Raw genomic sequence first — 15,512 nt, forward strand, 5'->3', positions numbered from 1 at the left:
TGCTAATGGTCATTTTACGTGTCCACCTTCTTCAGTTTAGAAGTATTTTATTGATTCAACAAACCCACGATGGAGGGACCAGTGACTTAGTAGTTTGGTCCCTTAAATGCGTCATTGGAGTTCATCCATTCAGCCCTTGCGTCACTTAAATAAAATTTACACAAAAAATAGCAATATCAACATCTAAATACATATGACCAAATCACTATAGAGTGTGTGGTGGAGGTTACCATGTTAGGGTTTCTCCCCATTCGATTTGTGTATGGAACACTGGAAGTATGGTTCCTTAAATCCTTAAATGTCTCCATGCATATGGCATTTAGTATCATCTTGCCTCAATCCATATTGGAAATGATAGTCAAAGACACCCCATTTAATTCTGGTTCCCAAAACTTTGTTAACCATTAATGGGATAGCTGGCATCCATTTTTAAACATCTGCCAGTTCAGGTTTTACGGCATCTCTGTGACACTCCCACAGGTCATACAAACCTGTCACCATAGATGCTGCCCTTTTGTATATATGTTCTTTATCCCTAGTAGACCTATTTGGTATAAGCATGCATTTGAACCAATTCTAGGACAGTATACTGATGCTGCCTCTTCTTTAGTCTTTTTCTTCTTTTTGTTTATCCTGGCTTCTTGACATCTCTTGTGAAGAGACATGATACAAGTTCTGTGGTGGTGTAGGACAATTAATGAAGTTACACAACACTTAATAATTTAACTTTTGAAGCTGCCGGTTTATTGGCATTTATGGAAAGAAAAACACTCTCATACACTCATACAGTCAGCAAACTTCATGTAACATTTTGTGTGTGTTATGGGCTTTAATATGTCACAAATTGTTCTAATGAATTAATTAAGCTGGTTTACAGTTTTGCTAGGCAACTTAATCAGCAAGGTGATGCATGTATCAATTAAAACTGGACCTCGATATTTTGAATAAACTTTCGGTTCATTTTTTTTTTAAATTCAGCACTAGACTCAAAATTAATTTCCAACTTTGTGCATTAAGTCCAACTGCATTTGAAATTACTGTATGCAATTTACTGGACAGTTTGATCACGCACTGGCGTGTAACGTATTTCAAATCGAGCATGCAGGTTTCAGTTTTCCCTAATGGGCTAAACGACTCTTCTGTAATAACCTGATGTGTCTATCTCACGTAAAGTTTAAATGAAACTGGATTTACTCTCCATTTGGATAAAGATCGCAAAATAAAATTCACCACATAGATCAGTGAACTGTACACATGCACTTCTAGCACTCTAAGTGATAACTCTTTTCAGAGTGAAAGCTGCACATAAATTAACTTTTTTTATGCATACAAAATTCAAAACACCTTTATATTAAACAAATAAATTATGGCATGTAATTATTAATCAAACATTTCTGTTTCTGAATAAACTTCAAGAACTTGTATTTCATAATCCATAAAATTTTGTCCTAGGGGTGGAAAATTGCCCCTAAAGGCGGAAGAATCAGCAATGATCAATGACATGAGGATGCAGAAGGCAATGGAAACCACTGCATTAAAGACACGTGACATGTATCCACAGGACATGTGGCTTGTAATTGAAGAAGTGTCATGATGATCTCTCCATTGGCAAAAGATTCCGGAATAGTCCCCCATTCGGATCTCCGGGAGGGGACTGCCAAGGGGGAGGTTACCATGAGAAAAAGATTGAATAATCAACAAAAGGATAACGTTCTAAGAGTCGGGGCGTGGAATGTCAGAAGCTTGAATGTGGTAGGGAAACTAGAAAATCTGAAAAGGGAAATGCAAAGGCTCAATCTAGATATAGTAGGGGTCAGTGAAGTGAAGTGGAAGGAAGACAAGGATTTCTTGTCAGATGAGTATCGGGTAATATCAACAGCAGCAGAAAATGGTATAACAGGTGTAGGATTCGTTATGAATAGGAAGGTAGGGCAGAGGGTGTGTTACTGTGAACAGTTCAGTGACCGGGTTGTTCTCATCAGAATCGACAGCAGTCCAACACCGACAATGATAGTTCAGGTATACATGCCGATGTCGCAAGCTGAAGATGAACAGATAGAGAAAGTGTATGAGGATATTGAAAGGGTAATACAGTATGTAAAGGGGGACGAAAATCTAATAGTCATGGGCGACTGGAATGCAGTTGTAGGGGAAGGAGTAGAAGAAAAGGTTACATGAGAATATGGGCTTGGGACAAGGAATGAAAGAGGAGAAAGACTAATTGAGTTCTGTAACAAGTTTCAGCTAGTAATAGCGAATACCCTGTTCAAGAAACACAAGAGGAGGAGGTATACTTGGAAAAGGCCGGGAGATACAGGAAGATTTCAATTAGATTACATCATGGTCAGACAGAGATTCTGAAATCAGATACTGGATTGTAAGGTGTACCCAGGAGCAGATATAGACTCAGATCACAATATAGTTGTGATGAAGAGTAGGCTGAAGTTCAAGACATTAGTCAGGAAGAATCAATACGCAAAGAAGTGGGATACGGAAGTACTAAGGAATGATGAGATACGTTTGAAGTTCTCTAACGCTATAGATACAGCAATAAGGAATAGCGCAGTAGGCAGTACAGCTGAAGAGGAATGGACATCTCTAAAAAGGGCCATCACAGAAGTTGGAAAGGAAAACGTAGGTAAAAAGAAGGTAGCTGCGAAGAAACCATGGGTAACAGAAGAAATACTTCAGTTGATTGATGAAAGGAGGAAGTACAAACATGTTCCGGAAAAATCAGGAATACAGAAATACAAGTCGCTGAGAAATGAAATAAATAGGAAGTGCAGGGAAGCTAAGACGAAATGGCTGCAGGAAGAATGTGAAGACATCGAAAAAGATATGATTGTCGGAAGGACAGACTCAGCATACAGGAAAGTCAAAACAACCTTTGGTGACGTTAAAAGCAACGGTGGTAACATTAAGAGTGCAACGGGAATTCCACTGTTAAATGCAGAGGAGAGAGCAAATAGGTGGAAAGAATACATTGAAAGCCTCTATGAGGGTGAAGATTTGTCTGATGTGATGGAAGAAGAAACAGGAGTTGATTTAGAAGAGAGAGGGGATCCAGTATTAGAATCGGAATTTAAAAGAGCTTTGGAGGACTTACGGTCAAATAAGGCAGAAGTGATAGATAACATTCCACCAGAATTTCTAAAATCATTGGGGGAAGTGGCAACAAAACGACTATTCACGTTGGTGTGTAGAATATATGAGTCTGGCGATATACCATCTGACTTTCGGAAAAGCATCATCCACACAATTCCGAAGACAGCAAGAGCTGACAAGTGCAAGAATTATCGCACAATCAGCTTAACAGCTCATGCATCGAAGCTGCTTACAAGAATAATATACAAAAGAATGGAAAAGAAAATTGAAAATGCGCTAGGTGACGATCAGTTTGGCTTTAGGAAAAGTAAAGGGACGAGAGAGGCAATTCTGACGTTACGGCTAATAATGGAAGCAAGGCTAAAGAAAAATCAAGACACTTTCATAGGATTTGTCGACCTGGAAAAAGCGTTCGACAATATAAAATGGTGCAAGCTGTTCGAGATTCTGAAAAAAGTAGGGGTAAGCTATAGGGAGAGACGGGTCATATACAATATGTGCAACAACCAAGAGGGAATAATAAGAGTGGACGATCAAGAACGAAGTGTTCGTATTAAGAAGGGTGTAAGACAAGGCTGTAGCCTTTCGCCCCTACTCTTCAATCTGTACATCGAGGAAGCAATGATGGAAATAAAAGAAAGGTTCAGGAGTGGAATTAAAATACAAGGTGAAAGGATATCAATGATACGATTCGCTGATGACATTGCTATCCTGAGTGAAAGTGAAGAAGAATTAAATGATCTGCTGAACGGAATGAACAGTCTAATGAGTACACAGTATGGTTTGAGAGTAAATCGGAGAAAGACGAAGGTAATGAGAAGTAGTAGAAATGAGAACAGCGAGAAACTTAACATCAGGATTGATGATCACGAAGTCAATGAAGTTAAGGAATTCTGCTACCTAGGCAGTAAAATAACCAATGACGGACAGAGCAAGGAGGACATCAAAAGCAGATTCGCTATGGCAAAAAAGGCATTTCTGGCCAAGAGAAGTCTACTAATATCAAATACCGGCCTTAATTTGAGGAAGAAATTTCTGAGGATGTACGTCTGGAGTACAGCATTGTATGGTAGTGAAACATGGACTGTGGGAAAACCGGAACAGAAGAGAATCAAAGCATTTGAGATGTGGTGCTATAGACGAATGTTGAAAATTAGGTGGACATACAAGGTAAGGAATGAGGAGGTTGTACGCAGAATCGGAGAGAAAGGAATATGTGGAAAACACTGATAAGGAGAAGGGACAGGATGATAGGACATGTGCTAAGACATGAGGGAATGACTTCCATGGTACCAGAGGGAGCTGTAGAGTGCAAAAACTGTAGAGGGAGACAGAGATTGGAATATGTCAAGCAAATAATTGAGGACGTAGGTTGCAAGTGCTACTCTGAGATGAAGAGGTTAGCACAGGAAAGAAATTCGTGGCGGGCCGCATCAAACCAGTCAGTAGACTGATGACTAAAAAAAATTTATAGTCCGAGAGAAATTATTAGCTTGCTATAATGGGTCAAGATCACAGTCAACTCGTGTCTGTCACGAATTGACACTTGCTTGAAATGAACAAAATACCTGTACTGAAAAATTCTGTCTGTTGAGTAATTTACTGACTTTTATAACAAATTCGATGCCCCCTTGCATCGCTACAACAGGATACAAAAGTATATTGCAAACGATCTCTTTTTTATTTTACACTGGCTACATTTTTCCCTTACATCGCTTAAAAATTATATACACAGAAAATAGCAATATCAACATCTACAAACATACTGCGCAAACCACTACGAAGTGTGTGGTGGAGGGTACTCCTATTGTACTGTGGCAGGGTTTCTTCCCATTCGATTTGCATATGGAGCACTGGAAGAATGGTTGCTTAAGTGCCTCTGTGCAGATTCTCGTATAAATCAGTTTGCCACTTGCTTTACCTACAACTGAGCCCACGAGATCGTTCCATTTCATATTCGTGAACATTTTTACAGCCAAATACTTGTATGAGTTGACTGCTTCTATTTGTTAGTCATTGGTATTGTAATCATAGGACACTGTGTTTTTGTGCTTTATGGTGTGCACAATTTTCTATTTTGAGTATTTAAAGCTGGTTGTCTAGTTTTACATCTCTTTGAAAACTTTTCAAGATTTGCCTGGATATTTGTGCAGCTTTTTTCAGATGGTAATTCATTCTAGACAATTAAATCATGTGAAAAAAATGTTGTTACTATAAATGTTGCATTCCAGTGATTAATGTTCAGAGGGAACTTACCTGGAGTTATGTAATAAATGACATTGTGACGAGCTATGAGGTTCAAAAGGTGTAAAAATTATTATTTTGTGCCATAGAAATTTCCTGATTCCATTCCATTAGTTTGATTTGTTGTAATTTTTCTGTCAAATCGCTGCTGTGACATAATTACCAGTTGTTGCCTTCACCCTTTTAATAGGAGTGTTGTTTCCTTACAACTTCATTTTTTAAAATCATTTATCATATTATTTTGGTATATGTGCTAACAAGGGAACCTCCCCATCGCACCCCCCTCAGATTTAGTTATAAGTTGGCACAGTGGATAGGCCTTGATAAACTGAACACAGATCAATTGAGAAAACAGGAAGAAGTTGTGTGGAACTGTGAAAAAATAAGCGAAATATACAAACTGAGTAGTCCATGGGCCACATAGGCAACATCATGCACAATATGAGCTCAGGAGCGCCGTGGTCCCGTGGTAGCGTGAGCAGCTGCAGAACGAGAGGTCCTTGCTTCAAGTCTTCCCTGGAGTGAAAATTTTACTTTATTTATTTTTGCATAGTTATTATCTGTCCGTTCGTTCATTGACGTCTCTGTTCACTGTAATAAGTTTAGTGTCTGTGTTTTGCGACCGCATCGCAAAACCGTGTGATTAGTAGACGAAAGGACGTGCCTCTCCAATGGGAACTGAAAACATTTTATCGCAAGGTCAGAGGTCAACCGATTCCTCCACAGGAAAACACATCTGATATATTCTATACGACACTGGTGACGGCATGTGCACCACATGACAGGAATATGTTGTCGACCCATCTAACTTGTACACTTGGCGATTCTTCTACCTTGCCCGATTTAGGTTTTCTTGTGGATGTGATAATCACTCCCAAAGAAGTGATGAAAACATAAGAGTTTGTCACATAAACTGAAAATAAAAAATAAAAATTTTCTCTCAATGGAAGATTTGAACCAAGGACCTTTCGCTCCGCAGCTGCTCACGTTGCCACGAGACCATGGCGCTCCTGCGATCCTATTGTCCTTGATGTTGCATATGTTCCCCTGAACTACTCAGTTTGTATATTTTGCTTATTTTTTCACAGTTCCACACAACTTCTTCCTGTTTTCTCAATTGATATGTGTTCAGTTTTTCAAGGCCTATCCACTGTGCCAACTTATAACTAAATCTGAGGGGGTGCGATGGGGAGGTTCCCTTGTAAGAAAAACATAGATTGACTGAATTAAACAGTGTTGAAATGTTTGTGTCATTTTGTTTGATAACAACATAAAATTTTAAGTATTTGTTCGTTGCTCAAAATTTATGCCCTTTAACTATCCAGGCTTGATTTTTGGAGATTGTAGGTAATACATGAAAATTATGGCTGTGAACATTTTACATTCTCGTAAGACATAGAATTTTTTTTTTTCCAAGAAAAATTTGATCCTGACAGTTATTTCAATCATTTCCAGGTTGTGTTGTGGAAAACTCTGATGTTATATTTCTCGCAATGAAACCAATTTACTTGGATGCAGCATTGATGGACATAAAAAATACTTTGAAGCAACCGGTCAGCAATAAACTCTTTGTTTCATTGTTGGCTGGCGTGCCATTGAAAGTACTTGAGGAGGTAAGATGGGTTTTCATTGTGTATTCGGCTAATACTGATTTGCATAAATCTCAAATCGGTTATTTTCATGTTTAAGGTGCCGACCTCTCCCACTCCTTTGTAATTATTTGTGCATTTCGGTCTGTTTAGTGATGAACAAAAAACTAATAGTTTTTCAAATGTTATTTGTGTAACTCAGCAGTACTGAGCATCTATTTGTGTTTTCAGTAGTGTATGAGGTAATAAATCCTTGCAGAATGTGTAGCCAGTCCTGCTGTGTGAAGGACTAGAATCGATCTGTGGTTATTCCTTGCCTGTCATAAGAGGTGAATAAAAGGAGTCCTATACCTAATGATGCTTTTACATTGACAGTTTGCCCATCATGCACTGTGATCTCTGCACCTACTATTAGAATGGATTTATATTTACATTCAGTCCACTACTGTAGCTGATCTGTTTTGGGCAGGCAGGTGGTCATCATGTATCCTCACAGTTGTAGCCCCCTGATAATGCAGGGATTACACTGTTGATGCCAGAGCTGTAATATCCCCATGTATGTGAGGAGTAAGTGCCTGGCCATTCCGGGGCGCTGGGACTATCGGCAATGGCTACTATTCCAGGTAGCCTGTGCTGTGGCAGGGTGGTGCCCATGGGGAGAGCCTCCAGTCGGAGTGAGTGGCATCAGGGTGGATGACCTTCGATGAAACAAATGACACACATCCGTATCTGTGCCAGCAAGGCTGTCTCAACAGATACAAAGCAATATTTTTATGCAGAAGCTTACAACCCCATGGCGTTTCCATCTTTGGCCATGCCTTGGCGTCAGTCAAGAAAGGAAAAATGGAGGTGGACAGACTGCCCAGTTCTTGGTAAGCTCCAGAACTGATGCAGAATTGTTTGCTACAACGAAGTTATGGATTTTCATTGAAAATGTTGAGGATTGGTTTGGAGATGTTGCTGCAATATACAAGAAGAGAAATAGATATTTGTTGTTCAAAACACTGAATGCTAAACAAGGAGAGGGATGTTAGATCTGTGACAAGCTTGGGGATATGCCAGTTACCATCTCTCCTCATAGTAAGCTGAACAGGATTCCAGAGTCACTTTCCATCAGGACCTGACATTATAAACGGATGAAGATCTTGATGCTGACTTGGTTGCATCCCGAACCACACTGAAAAGCATAATATCAGAAAGGGGCCTACTTTAGTGTGAATCTGGACTTACAAATGTCCACTTTAAGCCAAATTATGTATTTTAGTATGGTTTACGAAATTCCAGTGCTCTTGGAGTATCTGATGTCCTGTTTCTTTTATGACACGATGCAAGATCTGTTAATGCTATAGGCATACAAACATGTGTGAATGTTCATTAGAAGATGACTAAGTAAGCAAATTTGGCCTGTAGTATTGAATAAAATGTTTTGTTACAAATATATAGATGGGTTTAGCAGAATTTTACAAATCTGCCATCTGGGAGACACAATATTTTTCAATAACCTTCTCTAAGCATGATGTTATTTCTTAATTTGTATTGTTTACATCTTAAATTTACAGAACGCCATTCTTCGGTAATTTGTAAGTCTGGCAGCACATTGTGTTTTATCATTGTAACTCCCCACAAGGCTATGGCAGTTACACAGTTTCCTGTCTTTGCAGATAACCTTGCTAATATTTTATACCATTTGAAAAAGTCGTGAAAAGCTTATTGTCCTTAGTTCAGGCATATACATACAACTGTTTTTTTGTTTTTGCATGAAATTTGTATTCATTCTTACTAGCTTTTTGCAGTGCTTTGGGGATGTAAATGTAACTGGAAATGCTAGATAACAATACTGCAGAGTACAATTTAAAAAATATATATATGTTACAGTCCAGTTACGAAATGAATATTATGCCAAAGACCGCTTTCTCATTTTGCGTTCTTTATTTGGATAGGATATGATAAAACAATTACCTGAAGCACAATAACACTGTACGTCCTCTCCCAACAGCATGCTGCAGTGCTGCACATGGTCATGTGTGGTGCCCTGCTATGCACGAAATTCCAAACACAAATGTACTGAAAGACACATGAGCAGAGCAAACACCAAACAGGGGCTTCCTGTGTCATTGTAGTTGCGCATTTGTAGTAGTGTCTGTTTTCTGGCGTTCTGTGGCAACTGTTGAAACAAACCTATTTCGAATAGGGAAAATATTGCAAATGGCGTTTTGAGAAGCATCACTTTCAAAGTAAATTTCCTCCGACGCAGGATGAATTATGTTACTTGTGAGAATGTATGATGAATTTCTTAAATCACAAAGTGTTTGACTTTCTTTCAGTTCTTAATACTTTGAGGACCAACCACTTAGAAAAATGTCTGGCCCAAAAGACCAGCCATTTAAAATTTTACTGGCACATTTGTGTTTGCTATATCTCAAAGGGTAACACGTGCAAAAAAGGACTGGTATTACATCTGAAAGTCGAGATTTGCTTGTTGTTGTACTATATGTATATTAACTTAAACCATTAACTTTTCCTATTCATATATTCATGCTAATTTTTTGTCATTGGCTGACTACATCAAGTGTCATATTCTCTGAATATCTGCTGTCATTGGCTGGCAAGAGTGGTGACACAAGCTATGATTGGCTGGCAAAAGCACATTTAGATTTCAGTGCTTTGGGAACTAATACGCTGTACTTAGTGGAATTCGTGTTTGTACTTCAATAATAAGAAAATTCGCTGTGTACTTGTTGCTGCGCATCAAAGATCTTTCCAAAAGAAATTGTTTTTATGCTGTGTTTCATTTTCTAAGTTCCTGGGGAGCTCTATGCTGATGTATAAAACCTTTACAGATTTAAAGGACTGACATGTTTTACAGCTCTTAGGGAAAGTATACTGTCGCTTAACACAGAAAAAATGTATTTTCACCTTGGATAAAGTGTGTTTTCATGTGGTGGGGAGGGTGGGGGGTGGGGGGGGGGGGGGGTGGGGGGGGGAGTGCATTTTTAACCGGGAAATCGGGGAAAAATCCACGAATTTCTTTTGTCCGTGCGTGTACCGTGATGCAGTAACTACCATCCTAACTTCTTGACCTGGATGTGCATGGCAAATTAGAACTACTTATCTGACCATGTACATGCTTGAATCACACAGTGCTCATTTAGTGAATTAGAGTTCTGTAGCACTTCAGCATAGACTCGATAAAATCCATAATCAAATCCTTAAAAACCTTAGCAATGACACCATAAAACATGTTCTTGGGGTTTTCCGTTTCATTGTTTAGCTGGTAAGGGAGTTCGCTGCCCCCCCCCCCCCCCCCCCCCCCAAACAACCATCCCCTCTCAACCCCTGCCCCTTCCCACCCCCCACCCAAGTGGTGGGAGAGTATTATTATTCTCCATGAAAAGACTCGCAAATTTTTACTACTTATTGACCAATCTCTCCAACAAATGGACTGCGTAAATTATTCAAAATAATGGTCAACTGTGGACATGTGTTGTTTGCTGGAATTCGAAGGACATTTATCACAATTTCAGTGGCTCTAGGGCATTCCAATCCTCTGCAGACCAATTGATTTGTCTGGAATCTGCAGTGCGCAGTGCTTTCACACATTGCCAACAATTGGTTGCTGTGTTCTTTGATCTGCTGGTGGTGTAAAATACCACCTGGCACCATCATATTCTGTCTAATCTGCACAAGTGGGACTCCAGGCCTGCTTACCCATTATTATACAGAACTTTCTATGCCTAGGACTGTTCTGGGTCCAGACAGGCTCTTAGTGACAAATGTGTACAGGGACCTGGGGTCCCTCAGAATCAGTTTTGACCATAATTCTCTTTGCCATCACAGTGACATCATGGCTGCAGTGGGATCATCGGTCTCACCATCATTGTATGAGTATATGGACAATCTTTGCTTGTATTAAAGATCTTCATCGTGGTGCACCACAGAGAGTCAGCTTCAGGGGGCCTTGCAGAAAGTACATAACTGGGCCGTGAATCAAGGGTATCAGTTTTCTCCCATGAAAATTTGAGTCATACACTTTTGTAGAGTCCGTCGTACACTTTTGTAGAGTCAGGTCTGTGCACTCACACCCAGAACTTTACCTCAGTAATCAGTTACTTGAAGTCATTTAAACTGTAAACTTCTTAGTCTCATATTTGGCAATAAGTTAACATGGTTACCCTCATGTATGTCAGCTCAAGGCAAATTTACATGGGGAAATGTAATACCCTCAGATTTCTCACCAGTACATGGTGCACAGACCACACAGTTCTCTTGTGGTTCTAAAATGCTTTGATTTTATTCCACCTGTCACAATGTATTGCTTACAGGTTGACAGCACCGTCAGTTCTGAGCTTGTTAGACCCTATCCAACACAGATGGAGCTTTTGGTACAAGCCCTGTAGATAGTCTACAGATGGAAGCTGGTATGCCACCACTGAGGGTCAGATACCAGCAACTGGCAAACTATACTGACACAGTCTGTCAGACGCATACCCATCCGTGTTATTCAACTCTGTTTCACAACCAGCAGTTCAGACTGTTTACGAATCACCCAAAAATGGGTGGACCAACTGGAATACAATTGGAAGCTCTAGGCAAGGACCTCTAACAGTCCACTCATGTCTGTGACATGGAGTCCCCTCTCGGCACCCTCTGTGGTATGTACCCAGTCCTATGATTCAGATGGACTTCGTTTGAGGCCCTAAGAAAAATGCTGATCCCACCATTCTTTGATGCCTGTTCTGTTCAGTTTTCTTTGACTATCCATATTTCACAAGCATCTGCATGAATGGACTGAAAATAATGACTGGGCCAGTTTTGCTTTTGCACACTCAAGGGGCATGAGAAGTATTCTCTGCAGTTGCTTTTGCACACACAAGGGGCACGAGAAGTATTCTCTGCAGAGTGTGTGAGTGTATAAACTGCAGAATTGGACACTATATCATGGGTTCTGCAGTACCTTAAAAGTCTCGCCTCAGAGGACTTCCTGGTTTGTAGAGTGTCCATGAGCTGTATACCAGGCATATCACAGTACCCCAGAAACCTTTTGATTGCTACCATCCAAGATCTACTAGCTGACCACCACAACTCCAGTAACATTCATCTTGACACTGAACCATGTGGATATTCCGGGAAATGAACTTGCTGACAAATTAAGTAAATAAGCAACTACTTGAGTCAAACTTGTATAAAAGCAATCACTGGAGACAAACTTTGAGTACCAGGCACAGACTCAAGATTGCAACTATGACATCACATTTTGAAAACCTGGGATATGGGATGGCAGGCCGCCACAACCTTCAACAAGCTGAGAGCAATTGAGAGCACCACCAAAGCATGGCATACTTCTCTTCAGGTTTCTCAGAAAGTTGCCATTGTACTGTGCTGACTGTGTGTAGGCCACAACAGACTTACTCACAGGTTCCATTAGTGTATGGAGGACTCACCTCATTGCAGCTTTGGTAGTCCTCTCACGACCGCCCATATTCTTGTTAAGTATGGTCTGCTGGCTGGTTTGAGATGAGCTGTCAACTTGCTTACCTCATCACCTAGATACTTGTGGATGATGGGTTAGCAGCTATGAAAGTTCTAAGTTCCCAGAGGGAAAACAGATTTTACAACAAAATTTAACGAACCTTCATGTTTGGTGTCTGGGTTGGTTGTGGACAGAGTACCTCTTGCTGTGGCAGGTGCCCCATGTGGCCTCAGGCTTCTTTCTCCCTCCGCATTGTCACATATTTTTAAACTTTTGTGTGTGTGTATTTTATTTATCTAACTGTTTAAGATAATTAGCTCTCCAGTCCACACTGTCTGCATTTCCTTACCTCATTTTAATTTGTTGCCTCATTTTAGTTGTACTCCTGTGATGACCCTTCTTAGTGTATCCTTCAGTGACTAGTTAGTTTTTAGCTGCCTGTGTTCTCCTCTCACTTCTAACTATCCTGCTAGAGAGCTACTGCCACTCGTGTTTTCAGCTGCGATGACATGGTCACAGACCCTGTAGCTGACAAATCTCTTTGTCACTTTTCCTATGAGCTGAGGAAATGATAACTAAGTACTTTAGCCTCTTTTAATGCTTAATTATAATCATAATCATCATCATCATCATTGTTGTCATTGTTGTCATTGTCGTCAATGTATAGTCAATGGTTAAAGCAAGAAGAAAAACGTTTTCACTCTAGCTATAGTAGTGTCAAGATTGTTATGCAGTAGATTTACAGTCCTTGACAATAACTTAGAAGTGTTGTTATATACATGTAAGAATTGATGCATTTTTGTCTTCCATTGCTAAAATATCACAGTGGAAGAAAAAAATATTTTTGCACATCCACAACATTATTAAGTTCATAGCAAAGTAGAAAATACTCTGGTTCTAATGTTGCTTTGATAGCTAATACTGAATCTGAAAAAAAGTATCTGAAATGATTTGTGCTTGCTGTTAATTGTAAAAGAATTGTTTCATTATTGTGCTTACATAGCTTAAGTTTGTAGGAACCTTGCTGATAGTGTATTCTGCTCTTATTAGTTGATCAACAATTTTCATTTCAAAAGGTGTTCAAGAAAATGTATATACTTCTTGCTGAGACTGTTGTCTTCAGTTTTATCAGGATGTTTCTAGGTGAATCAGAGAGAACTTAATTATTGTGTGGTCATTCATTCCATGCATTATGTACAAAAAATGCAGGTTCACAAATTTCTGTCTAGCAGCAACATATTAAAAATTTAGAAACATTTGCTTGCCATCTTTATATCTTATAAAAATGTATGTTTGGTACATACACTGAGATGACAAAAGTTCCTAATATCATGTCATATCTCGTTTTGCCCACCATAATGCAGCAACTGGACATGGCATGGACTCAATAAGTCATTGGAAGTCCTCTGCAGAAATATTGAGCCATGCTGCCCCTATAGCCGTCCATAATTGTGAAAGTGTTGTTGGAGCAGGATTTTGTGCATGAACTGACCTTTAGATTGTGTCCCATAAATGTTAGATAGGATTTATGTAGGGTGATCTGGGAGGCCAAATCACTCATTCAAATTGTCCAGCAATTGCTAACAATTGTGGTCCGGTGACATGGCGCATTGTCATCCATAAAAACTCCATTGTTGTTTGGGAACATGAAGTCCATGAATGACCACAGGTGGTCTCAAAGTAGCCTAATATAACCATTCCAGTCTATGATCTGTTCTGTTGGACCAAAAGACCCAATCCATTCCATGTACATACAACCCACACCGTTATATAGCCACCAGCTTGCACAGTGCCTTGTTGATGACCTGGGTCCATGGCTTTGTGGTAGCACTTGAACCCTACCATCAGGTCTTACCAAGTGAGATTGGGACTCATCTGCCCAAGCCAAGATTTTCCAGTTGTCTGGGGTCCAACTGATAAAATTAAAAGCCCAGGAGCGACATTGCAGGTGACGTTGTGCTATTAGCAAAAGCATCTGAGTCGATTACCTGCTCCCATAGCCCATTAACACCACATTTCACTGCACTGTTCTAACGGATATGTTTGTCGTATGTCCCACATTGATTTTTGTGGTTACGTTGCAGAGTGTTGCTTGTCTGTTAGCACTGACAAGATTTTTGTGGTTACGTTGCAGAGTGTTGCTTGTCTGTTAGCACTGACAACAGTGTGCAAATTCCACTGCTCTCGGGTGTTAAGTGTAGGCAGCTGGCCATTGTGATATCCATGGTGAGAAGGAATGCCTGAAATTTGGTATTCTTAGCACATTCTTGACACTGTGGATCTCAGAATATTGAGTACCTTAACAATTTCTCAAATGGAATGTCCCGTGGATCTAGCTCCAGCTACCATTCCACGTTCCTGTCATGCTGCCATAATCACATCAGAATTTGTTTCACTGCACTGCTTTCTTTTGTACTTTGTGAACATGATACTACCACCATTTCTAAATGTACATGTCCAAGGTGTATATTTGCTGCGACAACCAGGAAATCCGGGAAAAACTGGGAAGTTCTTTATCGGAGAGAAAACCAGGAAAAACCTAGGAATTTTTTTAGAATTCCAGGAATTTTGTAATTGTCTTAGTTTTGAGTTAAATTTTTGTAATTTCAGCTGGTAGGAGCTGATAGTCTAACAAAGAATTTTACTTTAGCCCACTACTGTAGAATAATACTGCAGCAATAAAACATAAAAGAGAGAAAAAGGCCAGTGTAAAACTTAAGTTGCAAAGAAAATGTGCCATATACAACTAAAAAACACCTTGCACACATAAGTGTCGTATGTTGTGAATAGCTACTTTCATTTTCTGGTGAGATAACGTGACATGAGCTATGATTGCTTGACAAAAGCGCATCGCAATCTGTATTTCAGTGCTTCATAAACTAATGTGCTGTGTTTGGTGGAATTCGTATTTATACTTTTGTAATACGAAAATATGCAGCATACATGTTGCTGCACAGCAAAGATCTTTGCAAAACGTGATATATTTTTGCTAGGTTTCATTTCCTAAAGCGCCGGCAAGTGGTATATAAAAACTGTACCATTCAAAGAATTGATAAGTTTTACAGTACCGTCACTTAACACAGAGAAGGTATATTTTCACTTAG

The 15,512-nt window shown here is 39.6% G+C and overlaps 1 protein-coding gene across 2 annotated transcripts in view; it reads left to right on the plus strand.

Annotated features, from left to right (window-relative positions):
• Positions 1-15,512, plus strand: part of LOC124788097 (pyrroline-5-carboxylate reductase-like) — a 78,334-nt gene that overhangs the window by 19,957 nt on the left and 42,865 nt on the right. For both annotated transcript variants that reach the window (XM_047255213.1, XM_047255221.1), the window contains one exon: positions 6,805-6,962. In XM_047255213.1, coding sequence (XP_047111169.1) covers positions 6,805-6,962 — 158 coding nt within the window. The remainder of the gene's footprint in view (positions 1-6,804; positions 6,963-15,512) is intronic.

Source organism: Schistocerca piceifrons, chromosome 1 (assembly GCF_021461385.2).
Source record: "Schistocerca piceifrons isolate TAMUIC-IGC-003096 chromosome 1, iqSchPice1.1, whole genome shotgun sequence".
NCBI classification, from domain to species: domain Eukaryota; kingdom Metazoa; phylum Arthropoda; class Insecta; order Orthoptera; family Acrididae; genus Schistocerca; species Schistocerca piceifrons.